Here is a 15,027-nt window from a genome sequence, read left to right as displayed (position 1 = left end):
GAACTGTTAACAGCGCATTATGTGGTGGTGGCAGAGAATGTGTGAAAATTCCGTGTGGCCACCAATGCCAATGTAAAGTCAATGAGAACATGACGTAGCATTAAGAGCGACTATGGTAGTGAATAGTATGTAAGGCCGAAATTCCGCGTAAGGAGGTTGGTTGGGATGGTGAATGGGTCAAACACAGGACTTTCACCCAGAAGACCGGGGTTCGTGTCCCGCATGTCACGTTTCCTAAAGTTGCTTTCTTCTTTTCCTAAACCCAACCGTCCCGTTCTTCTCACATGTCAACGGAATTCTTCTGTGGGCCCATCACGGAATGTTTTGCGATTCTGTGAAACTGCCACAGATTTTGAGTTAAGGAGCCGTGTTCATTTCACGTAATTCTGTAAGATCAGGTTGCCAGAGGCCTGTACTACGAAGCAAGCTGTATTTTTTTTACTATTATACTATACTATTATTTCCGTTACCCGGCTTCACTAAACCTAACAACCGCGGTCCTGCATAAGTTGTGACACGATGGTGGTTATCAACTTGTTCAATCAACCCAGGGTTTCCCAATCTAGCAACGCACGTTCACATAAAAGAGGCGGTGTTTGCACCATATGACCAATCGCAAACATGGACAAGTCTACCAGAGCAGCATATTTTACACAAGAGCAAACAATAATCCTACAGAAATATGAAGAACACAGACACATAATACAGGCAAAAAGCAAAACAGTAACTGCTGCTAAATACAGGAAGGAAAGCTGACAAAATTGCTGTTGCTGTAAATGCGTAAATTACAAGACTTATCAATATCACTTCCCCATCAGTCAGGCACAAGATCTGACCTTAATTACCCTTGTGCATTCCATAAGCTTTCGTTTAGCCTCTTCTTTCAGTTGCAACCCTGGCAGTAGTAAGTGATCGTAGAACAAAGAAAAAATAACTATAAAAACATAATTCAAACCGATGCGCGCATTGGCAACATACGGCTCAAGAAGCTGACAAAGACACGTAATTCCCTCTGCTGAAAATCTATATATTTCAAAAAAATACCCATCAGGGAACGTCAACGGGTTTTGTCGGTCTCTAAATGTTTTAACTTTTTTGAGCGCACCTCTCACTACCCGTGCACTGAGTTCCAGCGGATCTTTTAAAGTGCCCATATTATGAAAAAAATCACTTTTTCTGGGATTTGGGGTGTTATGTTGTGTCTCTGGTGCTTCCACACACATACAAACTTTGAAAAAAATCCATCCATGCTGTTTTGAGTGAGATACAGTTTCTGAATGTGTCCTGCCTTCAGTCTCTGGGTGAGCTGTTCAAAATCAGCACGGCTTGTGACGTCACAAGCCGAAACGAGCAGGCTAACCGCAACCATTAGCTCATAGCGTTAGCGTTAGCATGCTAATGCTAATGCTAACGCTAGCATGCTACCTCGTTCTCAATAGCAAAGCACTGCTACAGCACACACAAGTTCACCATAATCTACAAAAGAACTACTTACATGTGCGCCCTCATTTAGAAGTCTCCCAGCTAATCCTGCCTTGTAACTGACCGAAGTTGTAGAAACATCCTTTCTTTTACTGTCTATGGAGCTAGCTAGCTGACATGATCTACATCTGAGCTACTGCGCATGTGCGAGTGCAGTCAAAGAAGGTGTTTTTTGAAAATTAAACCATGTAAACCTATTCTGGTACCACCTTAAAATACAATTATGAACCTGAAAATGAGCATAATATGGCTGCTTTAAGAATGGTGACGCCATTATCAATCAAGTATTGATTAGTCAGTAGGCAGAGCTTTTATACCGGTTGATCTCTAATCTCAAACATGCTGAACCACCACTGAACACCTAACCTGCTCGGTTAGGTGTTCAGCAATTAACAAGTGACCCACCGTCGTGATACACAAAACCCTGGGTTGATCCTGAAGTTACCTCGGTAACACCAAATCTTGCTTTGTAGCATAGGCCTCAGCTTGTCTTCATGGGGACCAAAATTTTATCAGACAATATCAAAATATTTCATACAGGAAAATAAAATAAACTTAACAAACTAACAAGTAAACCACCCCAAAAACAAAAAATCCAGAAAAAAAATGACATTACGCTATGTTACATAGCTAACATCGAAGTACCTCACAAAGAAGGAAAACAGATTTCTTACAAGAAAATAAGATATAAAACGTTGCAAAATAGTGTCATAGCATAGGTACTTTGGTAAAATTATTTATTGGATTTATTTACCATTAAACCTTTTGGCTACACCAGCTACTAAAAGCCATGTGCTGAATGCCGCAATTGCCTACAATAAGACAGGATACAGGTCGTCCCTGAACCCTTGTGAGCTGAAAGCTGCTAAAATTATTTTTATTGTGACAATATATTGACAATTTAATGTGATGATGTGAAAGGGGTTGTCAATAGTGATGAACCTCCAGAGATTTATCTGTATGGCCGCAACTTTACTGTTTTGGTCCAGTCTCACCGCTCTCATAGCATTTGTTTGTGGGCTGCAGCAGGCAGATATTTTCCGTGGAAAAGGTCTAAAAATCTGTACACTCCCTGTTTATTTCATTGTAGAGGTGTGCGCAGTGCACTGATTAGCTCAGCCCTTCCTTGCCCCTCGAAAAAAAGACCCGCTCATGAAAAACATTATGGTCGACTCACCTGGGGAGTACTTTTGAGGATTGCTTTGTACTGATATCATTTGTGTTTCGTAAACTTACCGATATGCAAACACATTTGTTTTTATTTTTGTCAGTACCCATTGATTCCTGGGATTCACCAATTCTTTCTTATTTTTGCTCTTCTCTTAGGTAAGAGAACTCATTGGTCAAGAGCACTCTTACAAAGATAAGAAAAAAACCCATCGTTGTCACAGTCCCCAAATTGTCCAACGTAAAAGGGCTTAAAGTGATGGTTCGAAGTAATTTCACCCTAGGCTGCTTTGCACCTTGACCTCGAGCCGAACAACCCCCCATAAGCTTTTTTTCCCTTGTTATAACGTTGGTCTAGTTAGCTTAGTGCAGGCGCTAATGGATCCACGTTTGTATCTCGTAAATTACCCCACTAATAATGCCCAGAATGATACCAAACTTCTACAGTAGTACAAATAGTTTCTTATAAAACGAGGCATTAGAAAGTTTGTAACTACACCAGAAATATATTTATTTAAATAGCACTTGCCTGATGGAAACTCCTCTTGGCTGCTACCACGCAAGATCCCGCACAGAGCACAACATCTATTGCCCGGAAGAGACTACTGGTAAAGAAGAATCAAGAAGCGAGTGAACAGCAGAAGCAGCTACTGCAGTGTGAGGCGATAGGACAAGATGCCACACAGTTGTATATATCCCGGCTGCGGTTTAAAAGCAATAGATGTTGTTCTCTGTGTGATCTTGCAGGATCTTGCGCGATAGCGCGGTAGCAGCCGAGAGGAGTTTCCATCAGGCAAGTGTTATTTAAATATACTTCTGTTGTAGTTACAAACTTTCTAATGCTTTCTGTTTTTATTCGTGTTTTAACTATTTGTACTACTGTAGAAGTTTGGTATCATTCTGGGCATTATTAGTGGGGTAATTTACGAGATACAAACGTGGATCCATTAGCGCCTGCACTAAGCTAACCAGCTGATAACACTAACTCGACCAACGTTATAACAAGGGAAAAAAGCTTATGGGGGGTTGTTTGGCTCGAGGTCAAGGTGCAAAGCACCTAGGGTGAAATTACTCCGAACCATCACTTTAAGGATCAAACTTTTATTCTTAATCATCACATACACACAGTACAATGTAGTGAAATTCTATTACTGCATTTAACCCATTCTAAGTATTAGGAGCAGTGGACAGCTATACATACAGCATCCGGGGAGCAACTTGGGGTTCAGTGTCTTGCTCAGGGACATTTTGACATGTGGCCGGAGGAGCCTGGGCTTGATCCGCCACCTTGTGGTTGAGGGGCAACCACTCTACCTCCGAGTCACAGCCACCCCACAGCTTCTACTCATACTGACAAACTAGTATAAGCAAAGTAGTTTTTATATAAATATATATATATATATATATATTGCGCCTGCTTGTGTTTCTCTGTGTCTCTTGTATTTAGCATGCTTTAGCAGAAGGCTGTCTCTCCAGGCTGGTCATCAGATAAAGGCAGGCTGCCTGGCTGACTGATAAGTCATGCACTGCAATGAGAAAATGAGCCTAATTTACCCAGCAGATGACCGATAACTCCAAACTATCTTTGAGGAGGAGGGAAAAATGCAGCACTATCATAGGCACTTTAAATTGGATTTGGTGACTGCCAACAGTACAGCACATGTCAGCTGTGAACTAGTCTCACATTAACAGACCTCCACAGCTCATCCACACATTCTGGAATAGGAGAAAAAGAACACTCTGGTTTATTGGCATTTCTTTAAACCAGTCACAATCGTTTTGGGCGGCGCTAAGCTCCGGATGTAGCGATGCTGGCTCTGCAAAATAGTCTCGCACCCCGCAACAAAAAAGGCCAAATATAATATTAAATGGTGACATAATACACCCATGAATAAATGAAGTCAACTGTCCACATCCAGCTGCCATACTTTAGCTAAAAGAATGACGGGGATGACCTTGTACTGTTCCTTCATACTGCTGTACATACTGTTTGGAAGTGTGGGGAAACATTTACAAAACAAACACTGAACCTATATTCAGTCTTCAAAAGAGAACTGTAAGAATTGTAAATAAAACCACTTATAGAGCACCAACTAATCCCCTCGTCATCAAACTAAAAGCACTACAATTTAAAGAACTTGATGACTTTAAAACTGCACAAGTCATGTACAAAGTAAATAATCAATAGCTATCTGACAGTATCCAAGGGTTGTTTCAAATGAGAGAGAGCAAACATCAATTAAGAGGAAACTTATGTATTTAAAAAAACTTATAAGAACAAATGCTAAATATCACTGTATCACAACCAACAGAGTTAAAGGGGAACTATGTTTTTTTTTAGCTTTTTAGCCGAAGCTGTTCAGTTAAGGTAAATTACCTTAACTTATTTTTATTAGCCTTCATTAAAATACAACAGGTGCATGTTGCTGTTCAGTAAGGCACTGTTATTATTTAAAGTTGACACAAAACATTTTTATAATCATTCATGTGACAGTCATTGTTACTGTTATATTGCTGTATGAAAACTGCTTGTTGTTAGAAGTTTGGTGAATATATTACGGAGATAATTAGAAAAGGCTGATTTAAATGAAGTCAGTGATGAAGGACAATATATAAAGTGCTATTCACGTGTTAGTGGTTCTAACAATGGCAGACTGGTCAGGGACAAATACACCTTTAATTATTTTAGTTGATTTATTTATTTTAGTATTCTTTAATAAAGGATCATGTATGTTCCTCTTCCATGTATTTGGCATTCTTAGCACACAATGTGTGTTCTCTCCAGTGAACTGGGTCTATAATTTAGGAGGATTGAACAATTATTATAGGTTTTTATAATTGTACAATCCTCCATAATTATAGTCTTAGTTCACTGGACCAGTAACTATATAGTTGAGACTAATGTACATACTGTACATTCATGTAACAACAGGGAGAGGACATCTCAATGGTTTTTGACCTTATATTTTGCTGGGGGGAAATAACTGATGAATACACTGTTACAGTCATGTTTAAAGTGTGCATTAAATCTATCACTTAATTATCTTTAGTTTCTAGATTTCAGAGTCCAATTTCTTCAGTGTCTTTCTTTTCTATGTCCATTAATAGGCCTTTAAAGCAAAGGAAGCAAACCATATAATATGTAAAGAAGGAAACTCTGCCTCTGTAAAAAAAAAAAAAGGCAGAAGCGGACCGACTGAATGATATATCTAAATATATATATTTACGAACTACTGCTCTTAAAGTGCTCATATTATGCTCATTTTCAGGTTCATAATTGTATTTAGAGGTTGTACCAGAATAGGTTTATGTGGTTTAATTTTCAAAATAACACCATATTTTTGCTGTACTGCACATTGCTGCAGCTCCTCTTTTCACCCTGTGTGTTGAACTCTCCGTTTTAGCTACAGAGTGAGGCATCACACTTCTGTTCCATCTTTGTTGGGAGTCGCACATGCGCAGTAGCAAGGTAAGCACTGCTAGCTAGTCAGTTGCAGAGTATGAGGGCGTGCTATGCTAGCAGCTAGGCGAGCATTATAATGTGTGTTACAAAGTGACGAGCGTTCGTCATGGAAGTAAAGGATGGACTACAATAGAGCTGTTTGGAGCAGTTTGTGAACAGTGTTTTCTGTTGGAGATGGTAAGTCCCTTTGGGGTGGACTTTGGGCTTTTTAACTTTGTAAACCTCTGAAATGCACAAATAGATATATAACACAATAAAGGAAAGGGAAAAAGCCAAAAAGCATAATATGAGTACTTTAAATGAAACCATTCAAGGAGTTAGGCTAATTAGTTCCACAAACGAACTGTTGTACACTTTGCCTGAAAAGCGAGCAGTGGAAGTAAATATGTTACTTATGTAATTTATATTTTAGCCCATATGAGAGAGAGGGAGAGGGATATGTATGCATCACATTCTAGCATTGTAGATTAGTGGTTGTAATTGATCTTCATGGTAAATTTCCTGCGTAACATTAGGCTGTCTTCTGCTCACTTTAAGGCAAAGAGTACAACTGCTCATTTGTGCAAATAATTAGCCTAACTCCTTAAATGGTATGGCGGTTTTAATTAAGAGCAGTGGTTAGGAAATGTATATTTTTAGGCTACTTACGCATTCAGTTGGTCTGTGATTGTCTGCCTCGCTTTCTCTCACTGTTTCATTACAGCGGCAGTGTTTCTTTTGTACAATTTCACCTTGTCATAATTCCATATGAAGCTGCTGCTCACTCTGTGTAAAGAATACACAATGCATATTGTTGATATTAGCATCAGTAAATCCAAAATATGTGATCGACATCACAATCTGTTAAAGAAAGCCGTGAACGTGCATCTATCCGAATTACTTCAGCCTGGCTCGATCTACCTCATCGCACCTCATCAGCCTGGCTTGGCCTTCGTGAAACGAACCTAGCCAAGATGCACAGATTAGACTAGGTCAAGCCTTGCTTTATCGGTTATCCTGAATTTATAAATTCTAGTTTTGTGCAATACCCCCCTGGATACATGGTTAAACATAATTTGCTCTTAACAGTGTATCGCCGTGTGTACTTCGTCCACAGCAGTCAACCTATTCTTTGTAAACCTTTACAATAATTCCCTGAAAGGACCAAGCAGGCCTACCATGTTGCACGATCCAAATTTTCTTCAAAACTTGACATTTTCAGTGTATAGCTTGCTAGCTCGAAGTTTGTTGTTTCCTGAAAAACGAACAGAGTTTGAGAACAGCAACACAGAGAACGAAAGGTGAGGGACATCCGGCGCGTGGCTTATGCGCAGTTATCTTGGAAATGTACTTCCGTTGATCCAGGCTATCTGTGAGCAATCCACTAAATAAAGGCAAACTCTTCTTCTAGAAACTGTATGCCCAATATGTGTTGAAGACAACAAAATCTTTCAAGTAATTTGTGTTAATTGTACCATCCGTCAGCACTGTTGCTACCTCTGAGGGTAATTGGTAATTAGGGAATTTTGGGTTTTAGGAACCTGTGGGGAGTTTACTTTCTATACTGCCATCATTGAGTCCATCCTCACCTGCTCCATCACCATCTGGTACGCTGCTGCCACTGCTTAGTCCAAGGGCAGACTGCAGTGTATCGTCCGCTCTACTGAGAAGGTGAATGGCTGCAATCTGCCATCTTTCCAGGACCTGTACGCCTCCAGGACGCTGAGGCGGGCAGGAAAGATTGTAGCCGATCCCTCTTACCCCGGACACAAACTGTTTGAACCCCTCGCCTCTGGCAGGAGGCTGAGGTCCATCAGGACCAAAACCTTACACCATAAAAACTGTTTCTTCCCCTCTGCAGTCAGCCTCATTAACAAGGCTCCCACTGACAAAGACACTGTTCTATATTTATGTTCTTGACTGTTGCAGTACTTTTTATTCTATTATTCTATTCTATTCTATTTTTATTGCATCCACTAAAACCAAGGCAAATTCCTTGAATGTGAATTGAAAACTTGGTAATAAACCCCACTCTGATTCTGACATTGATAGACATTTATTAGGCTGATTTCATTATTCTTTGTATTCTTCTTTTAGTCCAATAAATCCAAAATCATTATTTCTTCACCAATTTTATACTTTGTATTTGTGTTTATTGATTATATAGCAGGGACGATGTATATATCGTACCAGATATACTGTAGCTAAAAGCCAATTAACATCTGTAGTCCCTGGGCAGAGGCCAAAAGTGTTGCACACGTTACAGAGATAAAAGACCAGTTGTAGTAAACCATGACCTTTACACTTTGTAAAAAGTACACTTTAAAAAATTAAACGAACACACCGAAGCAAACGACAGAAGAATAATACCAAATTCCTACGAGGGAGAACACCATCAGTAATCCCAACAGCATTACAAAACATTACAAGAAATTCCCAACCAGACACTCGTGAACCAATGCTGGCCACATTAAATGTCTCTTAGCTCAGTGGCTACAGACACGAATGTCCTTCAACCATCTTTTCAGACTAAATTGGTAGTAAAAATGTTTTAAAAGAACTGCACTCTATGATACACAGTGGTAAATAATTCCACATCTTGGCTTCTTTCTTTAAAACAGCAGTTTTGCCCAAATATTGTAGACCCCAACTTAACATAACAGTCCCCTCTAGTGGAAGCTCTTGTTAACCTTAAGCCAGCTCTACATGTTGTTTAAACTTTTGCAAGATTGTGAAAAACCTTTATATAATAAAGCAAAATTGGCCATAAAAGAAGATTTTCAAATGTCAAAAGATTATGCTTTTTTATCTATATTGCAAAAGTGGTGAGATGTTTTTTATTCATGATTTTCAGTGCTTGCTTATTCAGACTATGACGTGGTTGCATGAACGTATTATTTGTCTGAGACCAGGTTGTAAAAAAGTATGAATAATGTGAGCAAGTTATGCTTTAATGTTTTGGTAATTTTTGTAATTTGGATTTAGGTTAGGATTAACAATCCCACCTAAACATTTAACATGCTATACCTTATGTCCTTTTTTCAATAATTTCAGAAGAAGGGAATTGTTTCCTCTAATGGAAAAAACAAACATGGTAACTGTTTTGGAGTTTGATGTCAATCATGAATAAATGACCGTGTCATCAGCATACATTTGAATATTCTGGAGAAATGGATGGTAGATCAATAATATATACACTATAAATGAGTCAGTGTGCAGAGTTGCTGTCCAGAAAAAAAAGTTGATTATGAGTTTTTCACATATCTTACAGATTCCCCTACTTCTTAAATAAACTATTTAAAACCTATTTGATTATCCAAAAAATACATTGTCTCAAATATAAAAATGAAATTATTTAATATTTTGGAGATGCATGGTTTTCAGAGGAAATGGAAGTGGCTGTTAAGAAATATAATGTAAAGACAAAATTAAAGCAGTCACAATTTCGTAATACAAAAACTGTTAGTTAAAGTGTTATTTAACTAAAAGTACAGAAGTATTCTTAGCAAATGTACTTAAAAAATCAAATTACTAGTTCTGCAAAAAAAAAAAAAAAAGACAGCTATGAGTAATACATCATACAATATATACAATGTTAGATTATTAAAACTGTTGCATCAGTGGTTATGTAACATTTTGCCGTGGCTACTAGCTTTAACTACAGGACTACACCAGTGAACATCCAGGGTGTCGATATCGAGATGTACAATAACATGAGCCAACACTTGTAGCACTATGTAGTTATTTATTTATTACTCTGTACCTCCTACTGTGACCTGTGCTATATGCAAATTCATATTCATCTGTATATACATTTGTATATCTGTATATATTATAGTATAGAATAAGTGTTTATAGTGTACATATTACCATTATTACTTTATTCTTATTTTTCTATTCTATTTATATTTAATGTGCATTTTTCTTATTTGGCGTGTTGCATCTGAGCTGCTGTAAGGAGTGTATTTCCCCCGTGTGGGATCAATAAAGTCTGTCTTATTTTATTTTATATACTATTAAGTAGTTTGATCTAATGAGCTGAGTGAGTCATTCGGGGTCCCTAGGTAAAGCTAGGTATTGTTACCCTTTCTCTAACTGAGATTGTGGTAGAAAAAGTATAAAACTAATAATACCACACTTACTCCAAGTATTTTCAAGGTGGAGCTCATTTTAACTACTTTATATACTGCTGGATAGTTTAATCTATTCTATTCTATTGTGAGGTACTTTACCTGAATGTATATTTACTTTATATTTCTACTACCCAACATTTGCAGATTAATCTTTTAGATAAGCAAATATATCAACTGATCAAATAGATCAAATTATAAGTTAAACTGCCCAGCAGTAAACAGTATATACTAGTGAAACAATTTATTGTTAAAATTGAATAGTTAAATGCCTACAGTCACTTAAAGGCAGGCAGTTGCCTACCCGCCTTATGTTATGTTATGTTTCATCTATACCAATGCAATGCATTTTAAAAGCTTAAGTTACCACTGGTCACAATATGTGGGTAACCCTGGGTAACCACAGCAACAGTACTGATGCTTTTGGTTCTTTTCTCTCAGGACACTTTCACTTATGTAACATCTTGAGATTGTACACATGCATGTTACGGTATGTGCCGCTATCATGGGTTTTAGATGCAAGGAAGCACCCCAGGATGTGTGTTGTAGTATTAGTAGGAGTAAAAACCAATGCTGATGGACCCATTGTAACCCTCTGCCTCTCTATTTCTGACAGTGATGGATCTAAGAGAGGCCAGTGGATCCCTTGTCAGCTCCATTTCCCAGCGGACAACATGAAGGAGGAAATTCCTCTTGCCCTGACAGTCGGAGAAGTCCATTCCATAAGACCTTGCACTATGAGTCTTGATAGCATCTGTTCTGAAGTGTAAAAAAAACATATATAGGAATCACCTCCTCCTGTCGGTCCTCTCTTCAACCCTAAGGAGGAAAACGACAATTCCTCCATACCTGGCATTCCTGCCCTGTAACTAATGGACAGTTTACTGATGTAAAGATCCTGACCCTAAGACTGTTAACCACGACTGTTCTCCTGCTACTGCCCTTTTCCCTTTTAAAAACATATTTTTCTAAGAAATATTTATCAGAATATATCTCTGCACATACTGTGGATAAAAGTGGATCACTGAAATTCAGTCCGACCCATCCTAAGATTTTAACACCCCTTTTTGGATTAAAAAGAAATATTTGCAGCTATGGGTCTTGTAGGCTTTTCTATCAGACTGCAAGTATTCCTCAGCACATGTCTGGGACTGGACTTTTTAGGCACACCAGGTCAGTGGGCACGCTACCTCCGCTGGGACGCCAGCACCCGTGGTGACCTCAGCTTCCAGTTCAAGACGGAGGCCTCGGAGGCGCTGCTGCTGTACTTTGATGATGGAGGCTACTGTGACTTTCTGCAAGTATCGGTGGTGGAGGGCCGAGTGCAGCTGGGTTTCAGCATCGACTGTGCTGAAACCACAGTCGTGTCTGACAGACGGGTGAACGATGGCAGCTGGCACTCTGCCACTCTGAGCAGGTATAACCTGCGTACAGTTCTGGTACTGGATGGCCAGGCCAAAGCAGATGAGGTGCGACCTCAGCGTCTGTTCATGAAAATAGTCAGCGATCTGTTCCTGGGTGGAGTGCCTCAGGATATCCGCAATGGTGCACTCACACTGCCTACGGTGCGAAACATGCAGCCCTTCAGGGGCACAATTACAGACCTCAAATATGGCATCTCGCAGCCCCTGTTCCTGGGAAGCTTTATGGTGCCCCTGGAATCAGAAGGGTGGTGCACAGTAAACCCATGTGAGAATGGCGGTACATGCTCAGTGGTGGATGGACAGCCAGTCTGTGACTGCTCCAAAACCGAATACAAGGGCCGCTTCTGCAGTGAAGGTAACTCATACCTTTAAAGTCTCTGACACGGCTGACTTTGGCAGGACTCCCAACTGTGAAACAGACTTAGAATTTAGCTAGTTTGTTTTGTATTTCAACCTTTTTATATTTCTATTTATTGCAATTCCAACTGAAGGCATTATGCCAACATTGCCTTGATTTGAGATGCTGAACAGATTAGAGATGTGGCCAGTAAATAAGAGGTCTGGGATCAAAGCCAGTTCAAGCTAGTGAAGAATTAAGCAAAATAACAAAATCATCCAAATAAACTATCGCATAGAAGACCTAGCATCATTGAGTCTTCTTTCACATTTGGAGAGCTGCCCCAGTTAGACTTGGGAAAAGCACATTTGGTTTTGTTGTTGTTTCCGCCTTTTTGTGCAATGATCCTGCTAATGTCTAGTGTAAATTCATTTGTCATGGTACTGTGCGTGCGTGCGTGCATGCATGCTTTAAATCAGAAAGCTAATCTAAGCACGGTTAAGCCAGTGAGGCACAGGTTAATGGCATGGGCCCTGCCGGCAGTGATAAGGACACCAATAGAGAGAATGGGGGCCTCCTGAGTCCCCTTTCTTCACCCAATCACAAGATGGCAGGTGTTTTATATCACATCCTTTTGTGCTGAGAATTTTGCCAGAGCTGTGTTTCAATCGCTCTACAGCTGGCTGTACCAAGACCAAAATTGATTTCTATTAAAAGAAAGCTCTTTACTCATTTCCCCCATGTATTTCCTCCCTGCAGGCCAAATAAAAGGCACTTTCACTTGCTTTATGTAAAAACTTGATTTACTGTGATTTGATGAATCCCGAGCACAGAACATTCTGTGATAATGCCTGTTTTGTGGTAGTAATTGGTGAACATGCAGTCAGCACATGAAATGGATCGAGACAGGCACCTCTGCTCTTTCTCTGTGGTCTGAAATAACTCTTTTCATGTGCTTAATTATTCACAATCAATACAGATTTTTCAGGCTTTCCAAACTAGAAGTTTCCAGCTGAGAAGTACACGGTAATCTGACTCCTTATAAGACAATCAATACCACTTAGATGAGAGTCTTTTTCCATTTAATTAATTTAGATCAGAGGTATTTGTTTTAATGTATTTGTTTAGCTATTTTTCCCTCCATCTTTGACTTTCGAGTCCTCTGCTTAACCTCTCACAAATATGGAATTTACATCTCATTTGGGCTGACGCCAAATCCGCGGCACACAGACAAAAGGCCAGGGAATCTGGAATTTAAAGATTAGTTTTTTTTTTTTTTTTTTATCTCTGCCAGTGTTTGAAATAAAGAAAAGGATGGAGTGGAGGGGTGCTGCCTGTGCCTGTCCTCTTCTCTGTGTATTGGTGGCAGCTGAGCTGCTTTGCTTTTGCTCAGCTGATTGACTGGGTGGCATTTAACTGACAAGTTGGGCTCCGAGGGTAGACATGTTTGTGCTTCACTTCCTCTCTTTTAGCTGTCTTTCACTGCAGACACATGAGAACAGCAGATGACTTGCTGGTGTCAGCAAGTATTAAAGAAAATCTGGAGGAGGAGCCTTCTCTTCTCTGACTACCAGTCAAATATATAAGAGAGCTCCAATTTGTTATTAAAGCATTACATGGTCTGCGATGTGATTGTTTGGTCCATCTTCCAGGCCTCTCACATCCACTAGCTGCTCTGATCCAGGCTCTTATCTTAGCTGTTGAAGGCTATTCATGCATCACAATAGTTAAGCGTTCTCTCTCATCACTATTAATGCTTTGTTTCTTATCTTGTCTGTTTCAATTGTCCTGTCTGTGAGTCTCTATTATTTTGGCTGTATTCCACTGGATGATGAGTCTTAATTTTTTTATTTGTATTTTTATTTTTTTACTTTACCTAATGTAAAACATCACAAGTCTTATTTAGCTTAGTGTGTTAGTGTGCATTTCTTGTTAATGAATATTTAGTTAACAAGAAATTTATTGAATATTATAACACATCTCCTATTACGTACATAAAATATAAGATACCAGGAGATTAACTAAGACCAGTGCTTAATTTGTAAAGTGGGAGGTCCCGGAGCGCAGAGGGGGGGTGGATCCGGTGACTCAAAACGGGGGTTGGAGGTAACGGAACAAAAAAAAAATTACACTGCCTACGTAGCTTCTCTGACTAAAAAAACCTAAACAACGCTGTGTGGACATTAGGGCAATGTTTATTTTTATTTCAGAACATGCACTGCATCGGTGCGAAATGTAAAATAATAAATAAAATACACTGCAACAATAATTTTCACAAGCAGCAATTATCCATCGGACTATTAAATTAACCAAAAAACCCACCGTGGTCTCCACATTCTTGATCGGCAGAAATGGTTTTTGCTTGTTTGGGATCTGACTGGCCAGCGTATTTGAAAAAGTTAAGCAAACTGTGTCGTCTTTTTGACATTTTTCCCCTGAGTGAAATGAGGCTATAACAGCAAGCTCAACCAGCACAAGCGCTTGTGTCACTTGAAGCGCAGCGCCGCGCTGTTGAAGTGCCTCCCCTCCCTCCGTCCCTCTCCCCACTCCGTCTTACCCTGAAAATTCACCTCAAAACGCATCGAAAATACAAACATAAGATTTTTGTGGAACTTCATTGGGGAATAAAGACTAACAAGACAGATAACAACATTGAACACTACACAAACAGTAATTTATTTTTTTCATTTAGACACATTTTTCATGGTGACACAGGAGGTGCCGGATCCAATAAAAAAGGTTCCGGATCCAATGTCGGAGGTGCCGGAACATGTTCGGGCGTGTTCCGGCTCAAATTAAGCCCTGACTAAGACAGTGTAGTGGACATGTTTTCTTACGCTCAGCTGATGTAGGTAAATATTAGTTAATCTGCAGGCTGATGTAGCTCTTGTTGAAACTGTGATGAGGTTCATGATATCAGTAGCAAATATGACTGGAAGATTTATGTTTTTAGTTAGCTCCGACTTTTCAGGCTAATCTTCCTGCCAACACATGCCGCAGTTCCACACCACTGTGAAACTAAAGGCCTGCAAAGTCTAGAATGAG

At 39.5% G+C, this 15,027-nt stretch overlaps 2 protein-coding genes across 2 annotated transcripts in view; one reads left to right on the top strand and one right to left on the bottom strand.

The window, feature by feature from the left end:
* The window catches only part of nrxn3a (neurexin 3a), a 245,946-nt gene that overhangs the window by 9,864 nt on the left and 221,055 nt on the right, over nt 1–15,027 (top strand). The window contains 1 exon segment of the mRNA XM_031280323.2: nt 10,838–12,000. Within this exon segment, the coding sequence (XP_031136183.1) occupies nt 11,316–12,000 (685 nt within the window). The 5' untranslated portion in view covers nt 10,838–11,315.
* Nucleotides 1–15,027, bottom strand: part of LOC116036728 (uncharacterized protein C14orf93-like) — a 260,214-nt gene that overhangs the window by 81,244 nt on the left and 163,943 nt on the right. The gene's annotated exons all lie outside the window — the stretch shown is intronic.

The sequence above is a fragment of the Sander lucioperca genome, chromosome 18 (assembly GCF_008315115.2).
Source record: "Sander lucioperca isolate FBNREF2018 chromosome 18, SLUC_FBN_1.2, whole genome shotgun sequence".
In the NCBI taxonomy this organism is placed as follows: domain Eukaryota; kingdom Metazoa; phylum Chordata; class Actinopteri; order Perciformes; family Percidae; genus Sander; species Sander lucioperca.
Note: the sequence above shows the minus strand (reverse complement) of the source record. Positions and strands in the feature narration are given on the sequence as shown.